Source organism: Tenrec ecaudatus, chromosome 2 (genome assembly GCF_050624435.1).
Source record: "Tenrec ecaudatus isolate mTenEca1 chromosome 2, mTenEca1.hap1, whole genome shotgun sequence".
Classification (NCBI taxonomy): Eukaryota; Metazoa; Chordata; class Mammalia; order Afrosoricida; family Tenrecidae; genus Tenrec; species Tenrec ecaudatus.
The window spans coordinates 197,175,652-197,198,514 of record NC_134531.1 but is presented as its reverse complement, the minus strand read 5'-3'; the positions used below and the strand labels follow the sequence as shown (position 1 = coordinate 197,198,514).

Here is a 22,863-nt window from a genome sequence, read left to right as displayed (position 1 = left end):
ATATATATTATAGAATAATGTTGTATATATATATATACCATAGTTACTCTATTCCTCTATGTATAAACATTTAATTAATTTTTAATGCTACTGGGAATAGTGTTTCCATGAAAATGTTATCATGTGACATCAAGTGGGTTCAAGCACATAGTGACTGTATGCAAAATATAGCTCTGCTCAGCCCTATACTCTCCTCAATTATTCCTGTACTGGAGCTCATTGATGCAGCCACTTTGTCAATCCATCTCACTGCGCAGCAGCATCTTCTTTTTTCTCCTCATCTACTTTCCCAAATATGATGTCCTTTTCCTGGGACTGGTCTCGCCTGACAACGTGTTCAAAGTAAGCAGCACTCCAACCATTTGTCCTTTCAACAGCTCTATTTGTCTTTTTAGCAGTCCAGGTGGCTTTGATTATTTTCTCCAGTACAACAACTCAAATAGATTAATTCTTCTTCAGTCTTATTTATTGAATGTCCAACTTTCACATGCAGATGAGGTCATTGGAAAAAGAAAAAAAAACATTCCTCAGGTTAGATGCTCTAGTCCTTAAAGTAACATCCTTGCGTTTTGATACTCTAACGAGTGCTTATGCAGAGGATTTACCCAGTACAATGAAGCTTCTGTTTCTATGAGCACTGATGTGGACTCAGGTGAAATGAAATCCTTGACAGTTTCAACCTTTTCTTCAGTTATCACGATGTTACTTATTGAATCGGTTGTGAGGACTTTGATCTTCGTTACGTTGAGTTGTGATCAAGACTGAAGGCTGTCATCACTGCACTTCATCAGCAAGTGTTGCAAGTGCCCTTCACAGATGTACAGTGCCTTGGAAGGAACAGCTGGTGTCCGAATAGGATATAGGAAGATGGAGAAGAGATGAAAGCCTACCCCTCCACCCCACCCCCCTATCTCATGGCAATAAGGAAGCTGGAAGAAGTCGGATATGGCCTCATCTGGCAATCACAAAAGAACTGGAGTGGCGATATGAATCCCTGGTAAACCAGACTTCAAAACAAAATCCACCATAAGAAAAATAATCGTATTACATAAGGATTAAAGGGACAATTGAACAAGATGACATAGCCATAATAAAATTCTATGAGCACTGAAAAACTTTCAAAATGCATTAATCAAACCCTTGAAGAGAGAAATAGACAACAGCACAAAAAATTGTAGGAGGCTTCAATACATCGTTCTGGAGGAAGGAAAGAACAGCTAGAAAGAAACACAACAAAAACAGAGAAGAACTAAACAACACAATTAATCAAGGTGATTTCTTACATATATACACTCAAACTACTACATAATCCAGGAAAAAATGGAAAGCTCTCAAATTCATTTTATGATGTGAGCAAAATCCTGAAAATAAAATCAGACAAAGTTACCACATAATACATACACCACTTATAGACCAGTAACCCTCATAAACACAGATACAAACATTCTGAACAAAAGCTGAGGCAGTGAAAGTCCCTAGGCAATAGAATCCAGCAACAACACCAAACATATAATGACCAAGTGAGATGCATACCAGGTTTTCCTTTTGGTTCAGTATCAGAAAGCCAATCCATGTAATCCATCATATAAATAAAACAATGGGAAAACTACATGATCATATCAAGTGATGAAGACCATGATTCAACAGAATCCAACACCCATTCTTCATAAAACAACTCAATAAGATAGGAATAGAAGGGAAATCACTCAACATAATAAAGTGCATATTAACAAACCAATAGCCAGCTTCTTCTTCAACAGATAGAAACAGAAAACATTCCTGTCTTTTAATAGGAACTGGACAAAAAGGCCCCTAACCACCATTTATCAATAGCGTACTGGAAGCCATAGCCAGAAATATTAGGCAACAAAAAATAAGGTAACAATTACAAATAAAATTTATGAAGAATAAATAAAACTCTACCTGTTTGCAGGTGTATCATTCTATACACCCAAAACCCCAAAGACTTGACAAGAAAATTGTTGGAACTAATTGAAATATTCAGCAAGATGCATGGTCCAAGATCAGTGTACAAAAATCCATCTTATTCTTGTATATTAATAAAGTGAATTCTGAGAAGGAAAATAATATCTTTTATAGTAGTTACCCCACATATGAAACATTTAGGAATAAATTTATCAGAGAGACAAAACACTTGTACAAAGAAAATTACAAACTACTATTACAATAATTCAAAAGGGACTTCCATAACTGGAAGAATACACCTTGTTCATGATAGGACAACCTAACAAACTAACTTGCTGACTAACTCACTGCCATGAACTCCATGCCAATTCATAATGACCCTACAGGACAGGGTAGAACTGTCTCTCTGTGTTTCTGAAGTTCTGTTTCCAGGAGGAGAGAGACCTGGGTTTCTCCCGCGGAGTGGCTGGTGGTTTCAAATCTCCTACCTTGCCGACCATAGCCCGATGCACATCCATGCCACCTGGGCTCCGATAAGAAAACAAATTTGTGAAAAATGTCAATTCTACCCAATTTTTTCATTATTTGACTCGACTATGTGGTTTTTGTTGGTATGCTTTCTTCACTGGAGTGTAAACTTTTAGGAGGGCGGGCCAGATATTACATGTTTTCTTCAGTATTCACAATGTAATAGTAAAATCAGTAAGGGCCTTTGAGGCACCTTCAGTTTATGGCAACACTCTGTGTGTGCTTCATAGTTTCACACTTCTATTACATTTTACTGTGTTTTCAGTGAAGGTTTAATTAACACGCTAGGTTTCCTTCCAACAGTTCCCATGTAAGTTGTTCACTGGTGATGGCAGGGTCCTTCACAGTGTGTGAATATTCTCATCATGTCTTTTATTGTTCTTCCATTTCTTTAATCTTGTTTATCAGTCCCTTTACATCCTCATCTTTTTACAAGTAACTGTTGTCTTATATAGGTTAGTATTTATTTGTTTATTATTCTTTAAATTATTTTTATTACTCACAGAGCCAATAGGGAAACACATACCTATTTTTAATCATTATTTGTTTATTTATATTTTTCTCTACCTACTTACCCAAGTTAATATGTATCTACTCTCTAGTTGGTGATTTACTTTCTCTTTCTTTCCTCACCCTAGTTCCCATCAAAGAATATTTGTTAGTGTGAAAAACTTTTCTTTTTTTCCCCTTTTAATTATTTATTTTTGTTGTTATACCTAACCCTAACCCTATGAAAAACTTTTCTTTCGTTTTTATAAAAAAAGTCCTTACCATAATATCCTTCAAGGTTATCCATGTTATTAAATATGTTGAAGCTTCGTCATTATTCTTTAACATTGTGCAGTAGCTCATTGTGTGTATGAATCATGGTTTGCTTATTCTCTTTTCCAGACTTTGGAATTTATGTTGGTTGCATATTTTTGCTGTTGTGCATAGTGCTGTGATGAAAATGGGTGCGCATGTATTTCTTTTTGTGTCATTAATCTTATTTCTCTAGAATCGATATCCAGTATTAGAATTGCTAGATCAGATCAAGTTGCAAGGAAGTGGCATAGTATTTTCCACATGTCTGCACCCTTTACAGTGCTGAGAGCAATGCTTCATGATTATAGTCTTTGTAAACTCTTAAAACAAATTGAAGCCTCCTTTTTCTTTCTTTTTTTCTGGATTCTTTTCTTTTTTTAACATTTTATTAAGGACATATTCAGCTCTTATCACAATCCATACATACATCAATTGTGTAAAGCACATCTGTACATTCTTTGCTCTCATCATTTTTAAGCATTTGCTCTCCACTTAAGCCCTTGGCATCATGTCCTCTTTTTCCCCCTCCCCCCCACTACCTCCCCTTATGAGCCCTTGATAATTTATAAATTATTATTTTGTCATATCTTGCCCTGTCCGACATCACCCTTCACCCCCTTTTCTGTTGTCCGTCTCCCAGGGGGAGGTCACATGTAGATCCTTGTAATAGGTTCCCTCTTTCCAACCTACTCTTCCTCTACCCTCCCAGTATCGCCATTCACACCCCTGGTCCTGAAAGGATCATCCGCTCTGGATTCCCCGTGCCTCCAGCTTTCTTTTTTCTTTTGGTTTACTAGAATATTGAGATGAGATGATGTTTTATTACTGCTAGATTTGCTTATCCCTAGTGGGTAGTGATATTGAACACTCCGTCATGTGTTGGTTGTCTACTTGAAAGTCATGTCCTCTGCTCAATTTTAAATTGTAGTTTTAAATATTTTTGTTGTGATATTAAAATGTTCTATACATTTATGAGGTTAGTTCTGTCTGAAATACTTCTTATGTACTTCTTCAGCCACGGGTCCTCCAGATGACATATCGAGTGTACATGATCAAAATTTCACCATCCTCCAGAAAAACCCCTCAGGAACAGTAGAAGTATCAATATCATGAGGGTTAGGGAGATGATCAGGTGGGGGGAAGGGAGAGAAAGGAGGATCCCATCACAAGGTTGGATATATAGTCCCCCTCCCCACAAAGGGGGCGGATAACAGAAATGTGGGTGAAGGGTGACACTGGACAGTGTAAGACATGAAATAATAACAATATATAATTGATCAAGGGTTCACAAGAGTGGGAGGGTGGGTGAGGGAGGGGGAAAAAGAGGACCTTATACCTAGGGCTCAAGTAGAAAATTATCTGGAAATGATGGCAACACATGTACAAATATGTTTGATATAATTGATGTATGGAATGTTATAAGAGCTATAAGAGCCCCCAATAAAATCATTAAAAATAATAAAAAATTTCCTCATCCTCCCTCCTAAAGGAGCTTTCTAATTGTACTTACAACACAGATTGGTTTATCACTGGCTTGTCCCTGGTGCATTTAACATTCTTTACCAACACCATACTTCAAAATATTCTTTGAAATACTTCTTTAGTATTCTTTATTCATTTTCCACCTTTCACACTCATAAGATTTTATTGAAAATATCATGGTTGGGTTAGGTACTTCTTAGTCTCAATAGTAACATCTTTTCTTATTGAAACTTTAAATAAATCTTTTAGAGAAAAATGGTCTAATGCAATAAAATAAAATAGACAAAGAACAAAAATCTCACTACCGTCATGTTGATTCTAACTCACAGAGACCCTTCAGGATATTGTAGAGCTGCCCTGTGGATTTACAAGGCTCTATCTCTTTTCTGGAGTAGAAAACCTCTTCCTTCTCCCACAGAGCAGCACGTGGTTTTGAACTGCAGACTTTGAAGTTAGCAGTGAAATGCATAACCACTTTGCTACTTGGGCTCCAGTGCAATACATCATTTAATTTCCTGATTGATACTTCCATGGATGCTGAATGTGCATCCAAGTAAAATGAATTTTTGGATAACTTAAATGAAAACAATTTAACCAATTGTTATGATGTTTAATAGTCCAAAGGAAGGATTTTTTACTTTATGCTGAGAAGTAATCCATTTAGAAGGCTATGTAGTCTTTGATTTTGCACCACAAAATGTGTCAAGTCCTCTCTGCTTTCAGCAAGAAAGGTTGTGTTTGTCTGAGTTGACTAGAGAACCAAATCCGGAGGAACTTAAATAGGTGTATAAGAAAGAGATTTAGATACAAGAGCAATTGAATATTGAGAAAACATCCCAGCCCAGTCTAGATCAAGTCCATAAGTCCGGTATTAGCCCACATGTTCAATAGCAATCTCTAAATTCTTCTTCAGACTCACACAGCCATGCAATGATGCCAAATGCAGGAAGATCACATGCCAGTGGATTGGAAGTCTTGTGGGTCCAGTGGCAATGTAAACATCTCAGTGCTGGCAGGGGTCTACACATGGCTTCTCAAGGTCAGGGCACTACCATAGTTCCATGTGTCTTGTCAGCTGCAATGTCTCCCAGGATTGAGTGGAGAGAGTGTCTCCCACCTCTGAGGAGGAATACAGGAGTTCCCAGAATCCACATAAGAAGGCCATGCTCACACTGAGGATTCATTGGCTATGACCTGATTGACAGGCTAGACTCCACCCCTTAACTCTTAATCCTCTCAAATTGACAAATGATCATATAACTACCACACGTATACATTCTGCAGGTTATTTATGGGTCTTCCTTCAATCTTGATGCTGAATTCTTCTTCAAATGATTCAGCAACTCAGATTATTTGTTCAGCAAGATATTGAATAAGTATGGTAAATGTATATAATCCTGGCACATGTTTTTCATGATTTCAAACCATGCAGTTGTCTCATGCTTTGAATGACTGCCTTGAAGTTTATGTATGGGTTTTTCATTAGCACAATTCAATAATGTGTTATGGAAATCCAAATATTTGCAGTATTATCCATATTTTTATAGTTCACACAGCCCATTGATTTTGCATAGTTAATGAAGCACAGGTAACACTTTTCTTGTAGTCTGTGCTTTCAATCACGAGTCACTTGATATTCGCAATTACATCCCTCATTCCATATTCTGTTCTGAATCGAGCTTGAATTTCTGACAGTTCCTTGACAACACACTGCAGAAACTATTTATGAATTCAGCAAAATTTTATTTGTGGTCAGTATTAATGATATTGCTAGATAATATCCTCATTATGTTGCATTGTTTTACTTTTCACTGGGCACAAATTAAGATCCCTTATAGTTGATTGTCCAAGAAGCTGACTTCTAAATTTCATGGTGTAGAAGAGTAAGCCTCTCAAGTACTACATCCTTTTGTTAGAAGCATGTCAATTGATATTCTGTCCGTGTCTGGAACCTTGTTTTTCATCAGTCCCTATAATGCTTCTTGAATTTCTTCCTTCAAAAACTTCAGTTTGGGGTCATATGCTACCTCCTAAAAAAAAGACAAAGTATTGACCAATTCTTTTTTATATTTTAGTTTTATTGATAAAAATGTACACATCTATACTTCCATAGTTAAGTTACTAATGAATACACGAGGGTGTGTGTGCACACCAGATGTATATGCACCACTACAATCATTTCTGGTGCGCCCCCTTGTGCATTCATTATTTGCTCCCCAATTCCTTTCATCCTTCACCCACATCCCCAACAAACCCCAATAAATCAGTAATTGTCTCTAAGTATCCACACCTCCTGCACTTCATAAGCTAGGTAATTTTTCTTGTTCAGTAACTGAGTAGTCTTTCCACCTGCCTTTGATGCTTCCTATGTCATTCGGTTAGTTTGCGCATAGAATTCTTCAATATTGCTTTTTCCCCCCCTTTAAATTTTTCTGGAGTTCATTCAGCTTGAGAAATGTCAAGTGTGTTGTACCCTTTTGTTTTAAAATTCTAGGCATTTTTCATTTTATTATAATACTTTTCTTTGTCTTCTTGAGCCATCCTTGGCATATGCTATTTAACTCTTTTACTTTACACATTTTTATTTTCTTTTACCTCTCTACACTCAGAGTTACATTCTAGAGTCTATTAAAAGTCATTCTGACATTTTTAGAAATACCATTCCTGTCTTCTTTAATGACTTTTTGCTTTTCTCATCTAGGATATCATTGATGTCATGCAAAAATTATCTGATATCCAGTCCTTAGTTTTCAGTGCCTTAAATACTTACGATGCTCTCTATATTGAGATTTATTATACTCAGGTCATATTTTGGATCTCATGAACTTGTTTTAGTTTTCTTCAACTTCAACTTAACTTGCATATAAACAATCGGTCTGTTTCACATTCAACCCCTTATTCTGACTGATGGTATTGAGCCTCTCCATTATCTCTTTCTACAGATGTAATATATTTAATTACCATGTATAATATCCAGTGAGGTGCATATGGATAGTTATCATTTATATTACTTAAAAGGGGTATTTGAAATGAATAATTCCTTGGTCTAGTAAAATTATTTGCATTTCATTTTTGACATCTTCAAATTTTCCTAGATTCAAATCTTTCGCATTCCATATTTGTATAATTAAGGAATATTTGTAGCTTTTTTCTCATCTTCAGTCATGCCTCATCATCAAATGAAGTCCCCAAATCTCTGCTTCATCCACATAATTAAGTTACTTTATTTTGAGGAGTTATTTCCCAAGCCATATTTGGAGGGACTGCCAACATTAGGAGCTGGTTTTTTGTGGGGGAGGGGCGTGGACCTCGGTAATGAGTCATGTAAATGCTGTGGGAGGGGAGCCTTTGGAAACGTCATTTATCAATAGGGCACGACTCAAGGTCAAGAGAACCAGCTGATTGTTTCCCCTAATGATTGGAACCTGGAATGTGCAAATTAATACAGGAATATAGTATAAATATAGAAAATTTTGAAGTAACCAAAATAAAAGAACACGTGAAGATCGATATCTTAGGCAATAGTAAGCTTAAATGGACTGGTACTGGCCATTTTGAATCAGAAAGTCATATAATTTACTATGCCAAAAATAACAAAATCAAGAGAAATGACGTGGCATTCATTGCTACAAAGGATCTTGTGAAATCCATCATTAAGTACAATGCTATCTGTAATCAGATTTTATCTATTGACTTTCAAGGAAATCCAATCAATAGAACTATTATTCAAATTTTTGCAAAAACCGTAAAAGCTAGTGATAAAGATATTGAAGAATTCTACCAATGACTTCAGTCAGAAATTGATCAAACATGCAATCCAGATAACATTGATAACTGTTATCTAATGGAATGCAAAAGTTGGAAACAAAAAAAGGGAACTGTAATAGGAATATATAAACTTGGTGATAGAAATGGAGCTGGAGAGCTCCTGAATGAATTTTTGTAAAACCAACAAATTGTTCATGACAGATATCTTTTTCAACAACACAAAATGTGACTATACATATAGACTTCCCCAGAATGAAATAAAATTGAGTCCATCTGTGGGAAGACACGATGGAGAAGACCAATATCATCAGCCAAAACAAGACTGGGGACCAACTGTGGAAGAGACTTTCAATTGCTCATGTGTAATTTCAGCATAAAGCTGATGATAACTAAGTACAACCACAAGCGTCAGAATACGACCTCGAGTCTACCTCATCTGAATTTAGAAAATGTTTCAAGAACAAATTTGACACATTGGACATGAATAGAGAAGACCTGCGGAGCTGCAAGGATATTGAGACCATCATTCAGGAATGAAGTAAAAGTCACTAAGAAGACGGAAAAGAAGGAATCAACCAATGCCGAAAGCGAGGAGGTGGGAAAAACAGAGAAGCCACAGGTAGGTCGGCAGATATGGTACAATCTGAGATTACTCCTTTCTACCTGTGGACACCACAGAGCAAGCATTTTTAGGATAATTTCCCCCGCCTCGCGCCCCCCCTATCTCGCCCCCGTTGCTGTGTCGTCTAAGGCAGATGCTCCTGAAGAACCCGGACAGCTGCAGAAACTCATTTTAGGAGGGCTGACCTTGGAATCCACATACAAGAGTCTGTGGAGCAGTATTGAGCAACAGGGACGCACATGGACTGTGAGAGATCCAAACACCAAGCGCTCCCGAGGTTTGGGGTTTGGCAATCACTACTGTGGATAAGCAGCTGGATGAGGTGGTTGCAGCCATGACTGTGAAGCCACACAAGGTGGATGGAAGAGGGCTGTCTTACCCGAAGACTCAAAGACGAGGGGCCCACTAAACCGTGAAAAAGACCTTTGTCAGAGGCATCAAGGAAGACACGGAAGAGCACCATGCATGAGATTATTTTGAGCAATATGGGAACACTGAAATAATTGAAATCATGATGGATCCAGGCAGTGGCAATAAGAGAGGCTCTGCTTTTGTGTATTTTGATGACCATGATTCCGTGGATAAGGTTGTCATTCAGAAATACTGTACTGTGAATGGCCACAACCATGAAGTCGGGAAAGCCCTGTCAAGCAAGAGATGGCGGTGCTTCTTCCAGCCAGAGGCTGCAGCACTTCTGTAACTCAGGTGGGGGCCTAGGAGGCGGTTTTTATGGGAATGACAATTTTGGTATAGGATATGGCGACAATGGGATGCTTATAATGGATTTGGTAATGATGGAAGGGATTTGGGAGGTGGTGGAAGCTACAATGACTGTGGCAATGACAAGAATTAATCTTCCAATTGAGGACTGACACAGGGAACAGAAACTCTGGCCCTTATTGTGGTGGAGGCCAATACTTTGCCAAACCAGGAAACAACGGTGGCTATGGTGGTTCAAGCAGCACCAGTGGCTATGGCAGTGGCAGAAGATTTTCATGACTACCAGAAAGCAATGCTTAGCAGGAGAGTAGAGCCAGAGAAGTGACAGGAAAGCTACAGGTTGCAACAGATTTATGAACTCAGCCAAGCACAGTGGTGGCAGGGCTTAGCTGCTACAAAACAGGGATATGTTTTATATGGTACTCATGTGTATGTGCAAACGGAGTTGAGGACTAAATTTGAGACTAATTGTATAACAGGTTATTTTAGTACCTATTTTGTGAAAGTGTAAAACATTCCAACAAAATGTTTTAATCTAGTTTGGGTTTTTTTTTTCTGTTTTGTTTGCTTGTTTGTTTTTGCACCCAGTCTGTTGATTGCTAAATGCAATAGTCTTATCATGATGCTGACTAATTGTCTTTGTTTTTTAATATGCTGTGTAAAGTTAATCTACTCGTATGCCATTTTGGTAAACTTCCCCAACAGTGTGAAGTATAGAATTCCCTCAGGGTGATGCCAGGTTGATTTGAAATATGCTTAAATATAACCTTAGACTGCGTGGGGACAGAAGAGACATTGTTTTCAGAAACCTTGTTTGTACTTGAACTGACAGTTGCTATTGTGCAACCTGGAGTTCACCAGTAAAATGATCCGACAAGTAAGTTAACAGAGTTTATTTGGTTATAACAAAAATGGTTGTTGGACATCCTATGCACTACATCTAAATTGAATAATGGTAGCAGATAAAATTATAGATGGAGTTGAAACTTATGTATCATCCATTATCATGTGTAATCCATAAACAATTTAATCTTGAAAAAAAGACAGAAAAAAAAGAAAAGACCAAAGTGGATGTCAAAAGAGATTATGAAACTTGTTCTTAATCACAAAAGAGCTAATGCCAGCTGAAAAGAAAATTTCAAAGGGCAGCTCAAGAAGACAGAGCTAAATATTATAATGAAATAATATATGTGCAAGAACCTAGAGTTAAAAACCAAAAGAGAGGAACATGCTCAGCATATATAAAACTGAAAAAAAATCAAGGAAATATTCCATCCTCAAATTGCAATTTTGAAAGATTCTATAGGAAAAATATTGAATGGTTCAGGAAGTATCAAGAGAGGATGGAAAGAACACACAGTACCAGTGTTCCCAGAACCAGTCAACAGCCCCCCACTTCCATAGGTAGCATATGAAAAAAGCCAGAGTTACTGAAGGATGAAGTTCAAACTGCATTGACAGCAGAGTGAAACACAAGGCTCCAGGAATTGGTGGAATACCCACTGAAATGTATCAGTCACTGAAGCCGCACTGGAAGTACTCCCTCATCTATGTCAGGAATGCGGAAGCCAGCTACTTGACCAATTGGCTGGAAGAGATCCATATTTGTGCCCATTCCAAAGAAAATTGACCCAACAGAATGCTCAAGCTATGGTGATATCACTGATAGCACACTCAAGTACAATTTTGCTTAAGATCATCCAGCAATTATCTCAGCAGTACGTTGACAGGGAACTGCCAGACGTTCAGGCCAGATTCAGAAGAGACAGTGGAACAAAGGATATCATTGCTGATGTCAGATGGATCTTGGCTGAAATCAGAGAAAACTAAAAAAGTTGAATTGTGTTTTGTTGACTATGTAAAGACATTTCACTGTGTGGATCATAATAAACTGTAGATAACCTTGAGGAGGATTAATTCCAGAACTCTTTACTGTGTTCATGAGGGACTTGTACATGGCGTAACAGGCGGCAGTTGTGAGAACAGAATAGGGAATACTGCATGGATTAAAATCAGGACAGGTGTGTGTCTGGGTTTTATCTTCTCACCACACTTGTTCAATCTATATGCCGAGAAAATCATTAGAGAAGCTAGATTATATGAAGAAAGATATGGCATCATAATTGGAGGAAGTCTTATTAACAGCCTATGAGATGCAGAGAACACAACCTTGCCTGGTGAAAATGAGGAGGAATTGAGGCATTTGCTAATGAAAAACCAAGGATTGTAGTCTTCTGTGTGGATTAAAACTCAGTTCAAGGAAGACCAGAATCCTTGCAAAATCCTCACAACTGAACCAATAGGTAACATCATGATAAACGAAGAAAAGGTTGACGTTGTCAAGGATTTCTTCTTGCTTGCATCAGTAATCCATACTCATGGAAGGAAGCAGTCAAGAGATCAAAAGATGTATTGCATTGGGTAAATCTGCTGTGCAAGACCTCTTTAGAGTATTGAAAAGCAAGGGTGTTATTTTGAAGACTACGGTGCACCAGACCGAAGCCATGGTATTCTCCATTGCATCATATGTAAATGAAAGCTGGGCAGTAAATAAGGAAGTCCACAGAACAATTGATGCTTTTAAATTGTGGGGCTGGAAAAGAATATTGAAAATTCTATGGACTGCTAAGAGGACAAACCAATCTTACTAGAAGTAAGACCAGAGCGCTAATTTGAGGCAAGGATGGCAAGACTTTGTCTTACAACTTTCGCCATAGCGTAAGGAGAGACCAGTTGCTGGAGAAGGACATCATGTTTGGTAAAGTGGATGGGCGGCAAAAAGAAGAAAACCCCCAGTGAAATGGATTGCACAGAGGCTACATTAATGGGCTCAGGCTTAGGAACAACTTTGAAGATTGTTTCATTCTGTTGTACATAGGGTTACTTTGGGTCTGAGCTGACTCAATGGGCACCTAATAGCACCACCAACCTGAGAGGCTCATCTTTGGCACCAAATATCAAAGACTGTTCAACTGCTACACATGAGGTTTTCAGCAGCTGTTCCTCGGGAGTGGACAGGCTCTTTATTTCCTCTACTCTGTTATTAGTTTGGAAGCTCCACTGAAACCTGTTTGCCTCATGTGGTACGGATTGACAGTAGGATAACTTCCAGTATTATGGCAACATGCAAGCTACCACAGCAAGCACGACAAACTGACAAATTAGTGGAAAATTCTTCCTTATAAGTATGTGAATATTTTTCTATCATTGACAGCCTTGTATTTACAGACAGTTCTTGAAATGTTCTTTTTAATCTTGAAATGTTCTTTTAATGATGGCAATGTTCTTTAATTTGTCATTTCCAGCATAGTAGCCAATATAATTTTCCGATTCAACCTGGCCAACATCAGTCCATTTCAGCTCACTAATATCTAGGGTATTAATATTTCAATGTTTTATTTTTATAACTTACAAATCCCCTAGATTCATACTCAAGACAGTGCAAAATCTTATTATTAATAAATATTTGAAGCTCTTTCTTTCATGTTGAATAACGCAACTTAGGCAAATGACAGTCTTAAAAGCTTTGTTCTATTCAAATAATGGAGTACACACTTTTGGAAAAGCAACTTAATCCCTACTTATATTTTGAGTGTCTTCCAACATGAAAGGTGCATCAGACAATGCTACACTACTACTCATGAGGTTTTTAGGAAACATGTTTTCAGTAGTGAATTTCCAGGTTACTAATTTGTCGTAATCTGAAAACTTTACTGAAATCTTTCCCCCATGAGTGGTCCTATTGGTATTTCAAATATCAGTGGCATAACTTTGAGACTCAGAGCAACGTACAAGCCAACATAGTTTGGCCAATTGTCAAACGAGTAGTGGCCCTCTATCAAATCTATGCAAAGCATTATATCCTCTCTAGCTATTCTATAACCCCATTATCCTCAACTCCATGTGGCAAAGCTCCTAGTACTGTCATCTTGCATATTATAATTATTGTTTTTATCTGCATAAACAGCGTTAGGAAGAGTTAAAAGGGTTCCCAAATCCCTGTTTTATATCCAGAGATCTGGAGATACATCTTATTTTGTATACAAGGGCATACCCCCTCCCCTCCACACACACGCAAACCAGAATCGCACTGGGTGGAGCAGAGCTTTGAATTTTTCCCACTAGGGGAACATCAAGCAACTTGCTCTGAGTTTGAGCACACAGTGGCATCAACGGGGAAGGTTCTTTCTGGCTACAGGGAAATTTTTCATTAAAACAATCTTGCTCGAATCTCATTTTTTGGGATGGCTGATTTAAGAAACCAGTGTGTGGCTGTGAAATTTTGTTTCCTGTTCAGGAAAAAATATCTCAGAACTGCCGTGATGTTGACACAGCTGACAAGGACAGTGCTATGGGAAAAACTCAAGTGTTGTAGTGGTTTTCTCCTTTCAAAAAAGGTGAAATATAGATGGATGACAAACCTTGTTCTGGATGTCGATGAACTTTCTGAACCAACAAAAATGTGGCCTACATTTGGAGTATGTGCCACCAGGTCCCAATGTTAATGAAGCTTTCCATTTAGAGGTTCTGAAAAGATTGTGTAACAGTGTGTGACCAAAAAAGATCTGATTTGTTGCAGATGGGGGACTGGTTTTATCATCATGACAATGCACCTGCCCATGTAGCCATATCAGTGTGAAGGTTTTTGGCAAAAAGCAGTATGTCTCTCTTGCCCCACTCACGTTATTCACTTGACCATGCTCAGTGAAACTTCTTGTTTCCATGAAGGCAGAGGGACTTGAAAGGACACCAATTTGACTACACAGAAGAGGTGAAGAAAAACAAGGGAGGTGCTGTCAGCCATCCAAACAGAAGAGTTTGAAAAATGTTTCCAAGAATGGAATCGCAGATTTGACAAATGTATTAAATGTAATGGAGAATATTTTGAAGGTAAAGACCATTGGTTTTTTAAATAAATGCATAGCTTTGAAAAAAATCCATTTTGGGTGTTATCCCCTCAAATGAACATGGTGTTGATATTCACACATACCAGGTGATTGTGAGAATGATTTCATGAATATAGGTGTAAATGTGTAATTCATACATGTAGATATGAATTGGGTGTGAGTTTATATGTAATAAATATCTGAACAATTTTGAGTGGGTGACTGAATGGGTTAGAAAGGGATATTCGTGTTTGTGTGCACATGCATGTGATTCCCTAAATGTGGTTGTGATTACAATTGTGCTGTAATTGTGTGTTAATGCATAGAATTGTGATTATGTATATTTGTGTGTGTTCAGTGTATTGTATGGAATATTTGTTGAACAATGTTTTGACAATAATTCATGCACTGAAATTTGGGAAAGATAATGTTCTTTATCAAAATTCACTGAAAATTGGTGTTCATCTCCATCGTGCCCTCTCCAGCATTGTTGGTCCCATTATTTTTATTTGGGCCATCATTGTTGATGTAAGATGATATTTTATCTTTGCTTTGATTTGCATCTCTTGGATGGCTAATAATTGTGAGCATATTTTAATATGCCATGCCCCATCAGCAAATGAAGTTCCACAAAACTTTATTCAGTCCAGGTCATTATCTTTGATAAGGCAGTTCTTCCTCAGTCATATTTTGGGTGTCTCCCCATTTGACGGGCACATCTCTGTTTCTGTGTTTGACAATATTCCAATGTTATTAATGGGGATTTCATTTTCTGACAATGTTCTGCTATTATTCTTAAGGTTTCCAGAGGCTAATTTCTCAGAAATGGACAGCCTATTACTGCTTCATAGTATATGCTTAGTCTGGAAGCTCTGCCAAAACTTGTTCACCTTGGGTGACCTTCTGGCATTTGAAATCCAGTGACATAACATACAACAGCATAGCAGCGTGTAAGTCACCACCATCTGACAAACGGACAGACAATGGGGGCAACGTTGCTATTTGGTGCCATCACTTCCTACCAATAGTGTAACTCTACACAACAGAACAAAACACCGCCCCTTCCCATACTGTTACACTATTCTCACTATTATTCCTGTGTTTGAAACCATTGTTATGGGCATGGAGTTAATCTATCCCCTTGAGAGTCTATTTTACCAAACATGATGTTATTTTCCAGGAACTGGTTTCTCCTGAAATTTCCCCAAAAATATGAGTATCTGTCAGTTTGTCAGACTGAGGTGGTTTCTGCATTGTTGTGATGCTGGAAACTATGTCACTATTATTTTTCAATTTTATTTTTTACCAACAAGGTCACCCAAAGTGAAAAGGTTTGAGCAGAGCTTCCAGCCTACGAACATACTTTGAAGAAAGTATAAGCTCTCCACTTGAGAAAAGCTAGTCACTGAAAACCTTATGGCACAGTTGTAGAGCCTGGAATTTCCAAGTCTGTGAGTCAAACCTCAGGCTGGAGGCTTTTCCTGACTCAAGTGTCTGCAGAGATTGATGTGCACAAGATTGTCAGTCCAGGCAGCTGGCTCCTTCTTTATGTGCTGATGAGGCTGACAATCCCAAAATGATATCAATTTATCAGGTTGGCCCCAAGAACAGGGTTCAGATGGTAAGAGTTAATCGCAGGATCCAGAGCAAACCAGAGCCTAGGATGTCCCCATGTATTCCATGCAGGCCAGATCCTGAAGAAACTGCCTTTGAACTGACTGCCTGTACCAGGTCCCATATTGGGGATGATTGCGTGACTTACACCAAAGAAGCATGGCTCAGTATAGTTGCCACCGCCTCAACCATCACAGTAGGACGCTTATTTTGTTTACAAAATAATATGCAAATTATTCTGTATGTATATAAAACTGTGTTGTTATTGCACAATGCAGCAGAAAAGGAAAGATGCAAGGACTCATTAATATTTTAAGAAAAAACTTGTTTATAAAGTAAACAGTGGTGATTATGCATCATGATGAATAAATATGATTACTGTAGTGGAAATGTAAATATAAAATGTTGAAATGACAAATTCTTTTTACATATATAATTATTACAATTAATACAAGGATCAAAAGGAAAGCATTACATTGAAGCCCTAGCAAAGGTGGAATCTTGGTGAAACTGGGATCTTTGTGTCTTGCTGGGTGAAATGTAAAGTGTTACCAACACTGTGGAAAACAGTTTAAAGTACCTCATCAAATAAGAGAGCTGCAATTGAGCAGCAAACACAAGGCACCACAGTATGACGGACTGACAGATGAGTTCGTGGGAAGGACATCAAGCTTGGTCATAGAGCAGGGCAGCAAAAAAGAGGAAGACCTTTAACAAGATGAACTGACAGTAGCTGCAAGATGAATTGACCCAGTAGCCTCAAACATAAGAACAACTGTGAAGATGCCGAAGGCCCAGCCAGTGTTGCTTCTGTAGTACATAGGGTCACTGCTTGAAACCTACATGATGGCATCTAACAACAACAACTGAGCAAGTCCAAGGTTTGTACCTGAAAGAATCTAAAGCAGGACTCTAACAGATTCTTTTACACGGATGCTTATAACAGTGTTACCACATAGCCATTGGTGGAAAAAATTCTCTTATACATCAACAGATGGATACATAAACAAAAAGTGACTATCATGCAATGGAATAATAGAAGATCATAAATATATTTTTAAAAGATTAAAAAAGCAAATTTCTAATAAATATTACATCATAGATGAATCTTAAAAACAATAAGCTGAATAATATAAGCCAGAAACAAAAGGAGAAATATTGTAGGATTCTACCCATATCAAATACACATAATAGTCAAATTTATAGATATAAAAATTAGAATAGATATTACCAGCAGTTAGGAGAGTGAGGAGTTGGCAGTTATTGCTGATAGCAATAGAATTCTGTTTTGGATGATGAAAACTTTTTGCAATAGAAAGTTGTGATGGTTAAATAACCTATGGTGTTTATTTACACATTGCCAATGAAATGTACACATAAGTAAGTCTTACAAGTTGCTTACTTTGATGTATTTTCTGATAGGTCTTTTGTTTACACATTTGGCAATGTGGATGCAAATTTCTATGAAAATAATTTTCCTTCATATTTTCTGTCTTAGAAAAAAACTTCCCTTGATGTTGGTGTTGCACTCACTGCAAGACTTCCTTGAAGTTTTATTTCAAATATCTCTCTTCCTTCTCCTAATCTGTTACTTTTACAGTTTTAATTTTCTTCTCAGTAAGCCTTTCTTCTTTGTTTATTTAATCCTCATGATCACTTCTTTTAGTTTTTTTTTTTGTTTTGGTGAAAATATACACGGCCATGTGTTATTCGCCAATAAGTACACATGCAACTCAATGTCATTGAATACATTCTTCAAGTTGTGTAACTATTTTCACCATCTTTCTCCAAATTATTCTAACACCATTGAGTTAAATCCATTGGCCCAAGCATCTCATTTAATCCTTCAAGTGATTGTAGTCATTTTATTTCACACGTATAATTCTTTAATAAATCACAATGTTCAGGGTAGAAATACTTATTAGAAACCTATTTTTTATTCAACTAAGATTTCAGAATATAGTTTTGACTTAAGATTTAAACTTTAAATATATCTCAAGGCAGTAGTTTTAGGGTTCTTCTAGTATGTCAAGATTCTATTGAGAATATGAAATTCATTCCATAATTTTAGTTCTTTACATCAGGATTCTTATTAAATATTTTTAGTTAACTGGTGTTATTGTACAAGGTCAGTATGAGTCAGGAATTACTTGATGGAGATGAGTTTACATCCACACCAAGGTGGATGGCTTTAGCAAACAAATTTATTTTCTCCAAGTTCAGTTGGTACCAGCACTTTCTTTCTCTGTTAGCTCACAGTGAAAGGACCTTGTCTCCTTTCAGCCTCTACAGATCTGACATTCCTTGGAAATCTCTGCGTGTCTTGCTATTTATCTTCCTCTGGATTTAGGAGGTTCCCCAGTGAAGCGGCCTAAGTCTAAAGAACGTGCTCTGCTCCTGGCTCTTCTCTCTTTGTGGTAGTAGGCCGCTTTCTCTTACACCAGATTAGGTTGTGACAGTATTAAGGAAGTTGCATTCAACACAAAATCCTCTTACAATGATGGGTTTATTATGCCAGATCACTTTCATATTTAAAATCATGACCCACCCAATTAACATATGTTTTGGGGACACATTTCACTGTGTGACATTTTACCCTTTTACCCCCCACTCAAATACATGTCATTGAGAAACTTTTCTCCAGAATGTCATTCGCAAAGTCTTAAGTCTTATGTCAACTCCAGGAGCAAAATTCCTATAAGTTTCTGGGACTGAAATTATTATAGGAGTAGAAAGACCCATCTTTTTCATGCAAAGTGGCTGGTGGTTTTGAACAGCTGACGCTTTCCGTAGTCGCCCAACAACTAACCACTATGCCACCAAGATATTAAAAAGAAATGCCAAGCAGGTGCCTTTAATAAACAGAAATTTGTTCTCATAGTTTTTGGAGGCCAGAAGTCTGAATTACAGAGCCAACCTAGGGGAGGCATTATCTTTTTGTTGGTTCACAGATTACACTGAAGGTCCTCCTTTCCATTCAGCATTCCCCAGATGTCTCTATGTATGTTATTGTCTACTCTTCTCTGGACTTAGGAGGTTCTAAGAGAGGGACCTGGGTACGACAGACTAGCTCTGTTCCCAGCTCTTCTTTGCAGGTAGTAGCAGGTCTCTGGGTTCTGCCGCTTTCTCTCTCCATTTATCTCTGGTAAGATAAAAGATGTTGCAGGCCACATTCCAGGGAAACTCATCTAACATTTTACATTGGATTAGAACTGGTAACAAAGACATGAATTCCATTTGCTCCTCTGATTCCTGTCTCCCCCTATTTATTTGGTTCTCCACAATAGACACTGAGTGTTTGTGACTACAGTAACTGTGTCCTTCACTCAGAGGTAGTACAGAAGTGCTGACAAACAATGGGATGCCTGAGGATTTAAATGGGAAACAGTTTTATATATGAATTTCAACACCGCCACCACCGATTTATTATTGTTTCATGGCTTTATTTTGGATGACAATTTATTTTAAGTTTTGATTGTTCTTGAATTTTTTTCATAGCCAAAAATGGGAAATATAAAAATGTACCTGGAGCTCAATGCTACGGCCTGTGACCAATGTAATTGGCTCCGTCAGATGACACAGGGCATCCACAATGAATCTTTGCACCCAAATGCCAGATGCAGATATTCTCTGAGATTGCTTACTGTTTTCAGAAAATCAATCTCTAAATATTCACATTTCAGTACTGCCTTCCAATAAAGTAGAAAATGTTGTGTCTTCCTTTTCTCTGGAACCATGCAGTTAAATTGACTCCTCTATCTTTGGTTTATGCTTCAAAAAAATGTCTGATTATTAGCTTACCAATACTTGCTTTGTCAGTAGCCTCTTCACAATCCATCTCTTCCATCATATGATGAGTGTTACCTTTTTGTCATTGTATATTGGTTATGGGTTTATGGCACTACTCTAACTTAAATAATTGCTGAGGGTGAAGAATATGAGCATAATTAGTGTATCAACCATATTGAACCAATTATCAAAGTAATATTTGGAATAAACTATGCAGACTTTCAATGGAAGTTACATTACAGTATCAAGTAATTTGAATATATTTAATAAGGAACATGTTTATAATATACCAATGAGTAAAAATATCTCTAGAATTATGCTTTTAAATATAATTATTTTCTATTCTTTTACTCAACCTCACTTTATACACATGTACTTATATATAAACACATACAAATCTCTACATAGATTTTTATGTTTATGCCTACACAAAAAAAACCCCACAAAATTGATTAGAAGGATGTATTCTAGAATTTAAAAGCCATGATTGTGCTGTGGGTTAGGCATGCGTCTGCTACCATCACAGCTGTCGTGCTCTCATAAAGATTTAGTCTCAGAAATAGTACATAGTGATGGTACAAGCCAGAATTGAATTTTTAAAATGTAGTCGGTTTTTGATGACATAATCATTGTTGCTTTCAGATGCTAATCAAATGATTGGTAGTAGGAACTGACAAGTCACCCTCAGAAAAAAGACCTGGCAATAAAGATTACAGCCTGAAAATAATATGGGACATTTATATTATGTCCTCTGTTTGCTCTGAGTCTGAATTTGCTTGACTGCAAACTATAAGAAAAATCATGCTGGAGTTTGAAAGTATTTAAATCTGCATGATTTATAGAATTTTGAGCCATAATATGTGTCCTAAACCCATGGGATCACTTCTACTCTGTCCTGCAGGGCACCACGAATCAGAATCTACTCAATGGCATTGAGTTGAGGGTTTTTAATAATGAATATCTAGTCAATTCGTTTAGAGATTAAGCTGAAAATGTGATAAAATGACATGCAAATACAGGAGAAATCCTTGAGAATGAAGATGCTGATTCTGACTTTTGTCCACTAAATCTCCTTGTATTTCCCACATATGCATAGTATAACAGTATCCTGTGTCTGTTATACTTTATTTTTTAATTTTTGGAGCTAATAATTTTCAGGGTATTAAATGATTGCTGCTCTAATGCTATTATTTTCAACAACTTTGTAAAATCCTTGGATAAAATATATTGTTACAACACTAGTATCTTCTGTCTTTTTTCTGGGAACCTGTTCCCATTGCCAGTACTTTCCTCAAAGCCCCTAACACTTCCTTGTTCCTCAGACTGTAGATGATGGGGTTTAACATAGGGGTGAGAATGTTGTAGAACAAGGAGACAGCCTGGCTTTGCTCTGCTGAGTACATATTAGGAGATATCATTAGGACAAAGACTCCTGAACCTAAAAAGAGACTTACCACTGTGAGGTGGGAGGAGCAGGTAGCCAGGGCCTTTTTCTTCCCCTTCTTAGAATTCATACGAAAGACACTCAAGAAAATGAGGCTGTAGGAGGCCAGAATGAGGCCAAAGGGAATGAGGATGAACACTATTCCCGTGACAAACAAAGTCATTTCATACACAGAAGTGTCCTCGCAGGAGAGCCTCACGATAGCTAAGAGTTCACAGAAGAAGTGGTGAATCTCCCTGGAGTCACAGACTGATAAATGCATAACATACACTGTATGAATTAAGGAATTTAGAAACCCCACCACCCAAGAAGAAGCAGCCATGTGCAGGCAAACTCTGGGGGTCATGATAACTGAGTACCTTAGTGGGTTGCAGACAGCGACGTATCGATCATAGGACATCAGAGTCAAGAGGATACATTCAGAACCTGTTATAGTTATGTAAAATAGCATCTGCATTCCACAGCCTATATGTGAGATAATTTTCCTGTCCACCCAGAAGTCAGTGACCATCTTAGGAACAGTGGTGGTGATGAGAACTAGATCCATGGCAGAAAGTTGGCTGAGAAGTAAGTACATGGGGGTGTGGAGTCGCGAATCCACCCAAATTAGTAGGATCAAGACGGTATTTCCAATGAGGGCAATGATGTAGCTAAAAAAAATTATGTAGATAAGGAAGACGATGTGTTTCATATCAGGGAATAGTCCAAGGAATATTATATCTCTTATGAATGTTTCATTTCCTCTCTTCATGCTGTTGTTAGTGCTGAAGTAGTCTGGGGGAACCCCATTAGAGTGTGAGGAATGGAAATTGCTCATTGTATGTTCTTCATAGATAAGTTGGAAACTACCTCCGGTGTTTCTAAGTTTTAAGCTCAAGTATAAAAATGTCTTTCCATGATATTTTAAATATAGTAATGTATTATAAAGCCAGTCATTAGAGGCAGAGGGGTCAAAATCTGAAGGTCCCTGTACTTAAAATATTCACTATGTGGGCTTAAGAAAATCACTTCATTTCTCTTAGCCTCAATCTTGTCATTTTTAAAAGTATACAAATAACAATGCTCACACTCATTGCTGTGAGTGTATCATCATATATTAAACCATATTTAACTGTTTCTCTTCATCCCTTTACCTTCTTCCAAATATATTTATTTTATAGTTATCATACTACATTTTTATCTGCTTTCAATTTCCTCTGTGAATTTTTTAAAATCAGCATGAACATTTCATTCAGTTTTGCAGTCTCAAAGAGCCTATCTGGCATGCTTTCTTACATAAC

At 37.5% G+C, this 22,863-nt stretch overlaps 1 protein-coding gene across 1 annotated transcript; it reads right to left on the bottom strand.

Annotated features, from left to right (window-relative positions):
• Window positions 1-21,377: 21,377 nt before the first annotated feature.
• On the bottom strand, window positions 21,378-22,334 carry LOC142440301 (olfactory receptor 2M5-like). Its single transcript, XM_075542774.1, has one exon. The coding sequence runs from the start codon at window positions 22,332-22,334 to the stop codon at window positions 21,378-21,380; it is 957 nt and encodes a 318-aa protein (XP_075398889.1).
• Window positions 22,335-22,863: the final 529 nt, after the last annotated feature.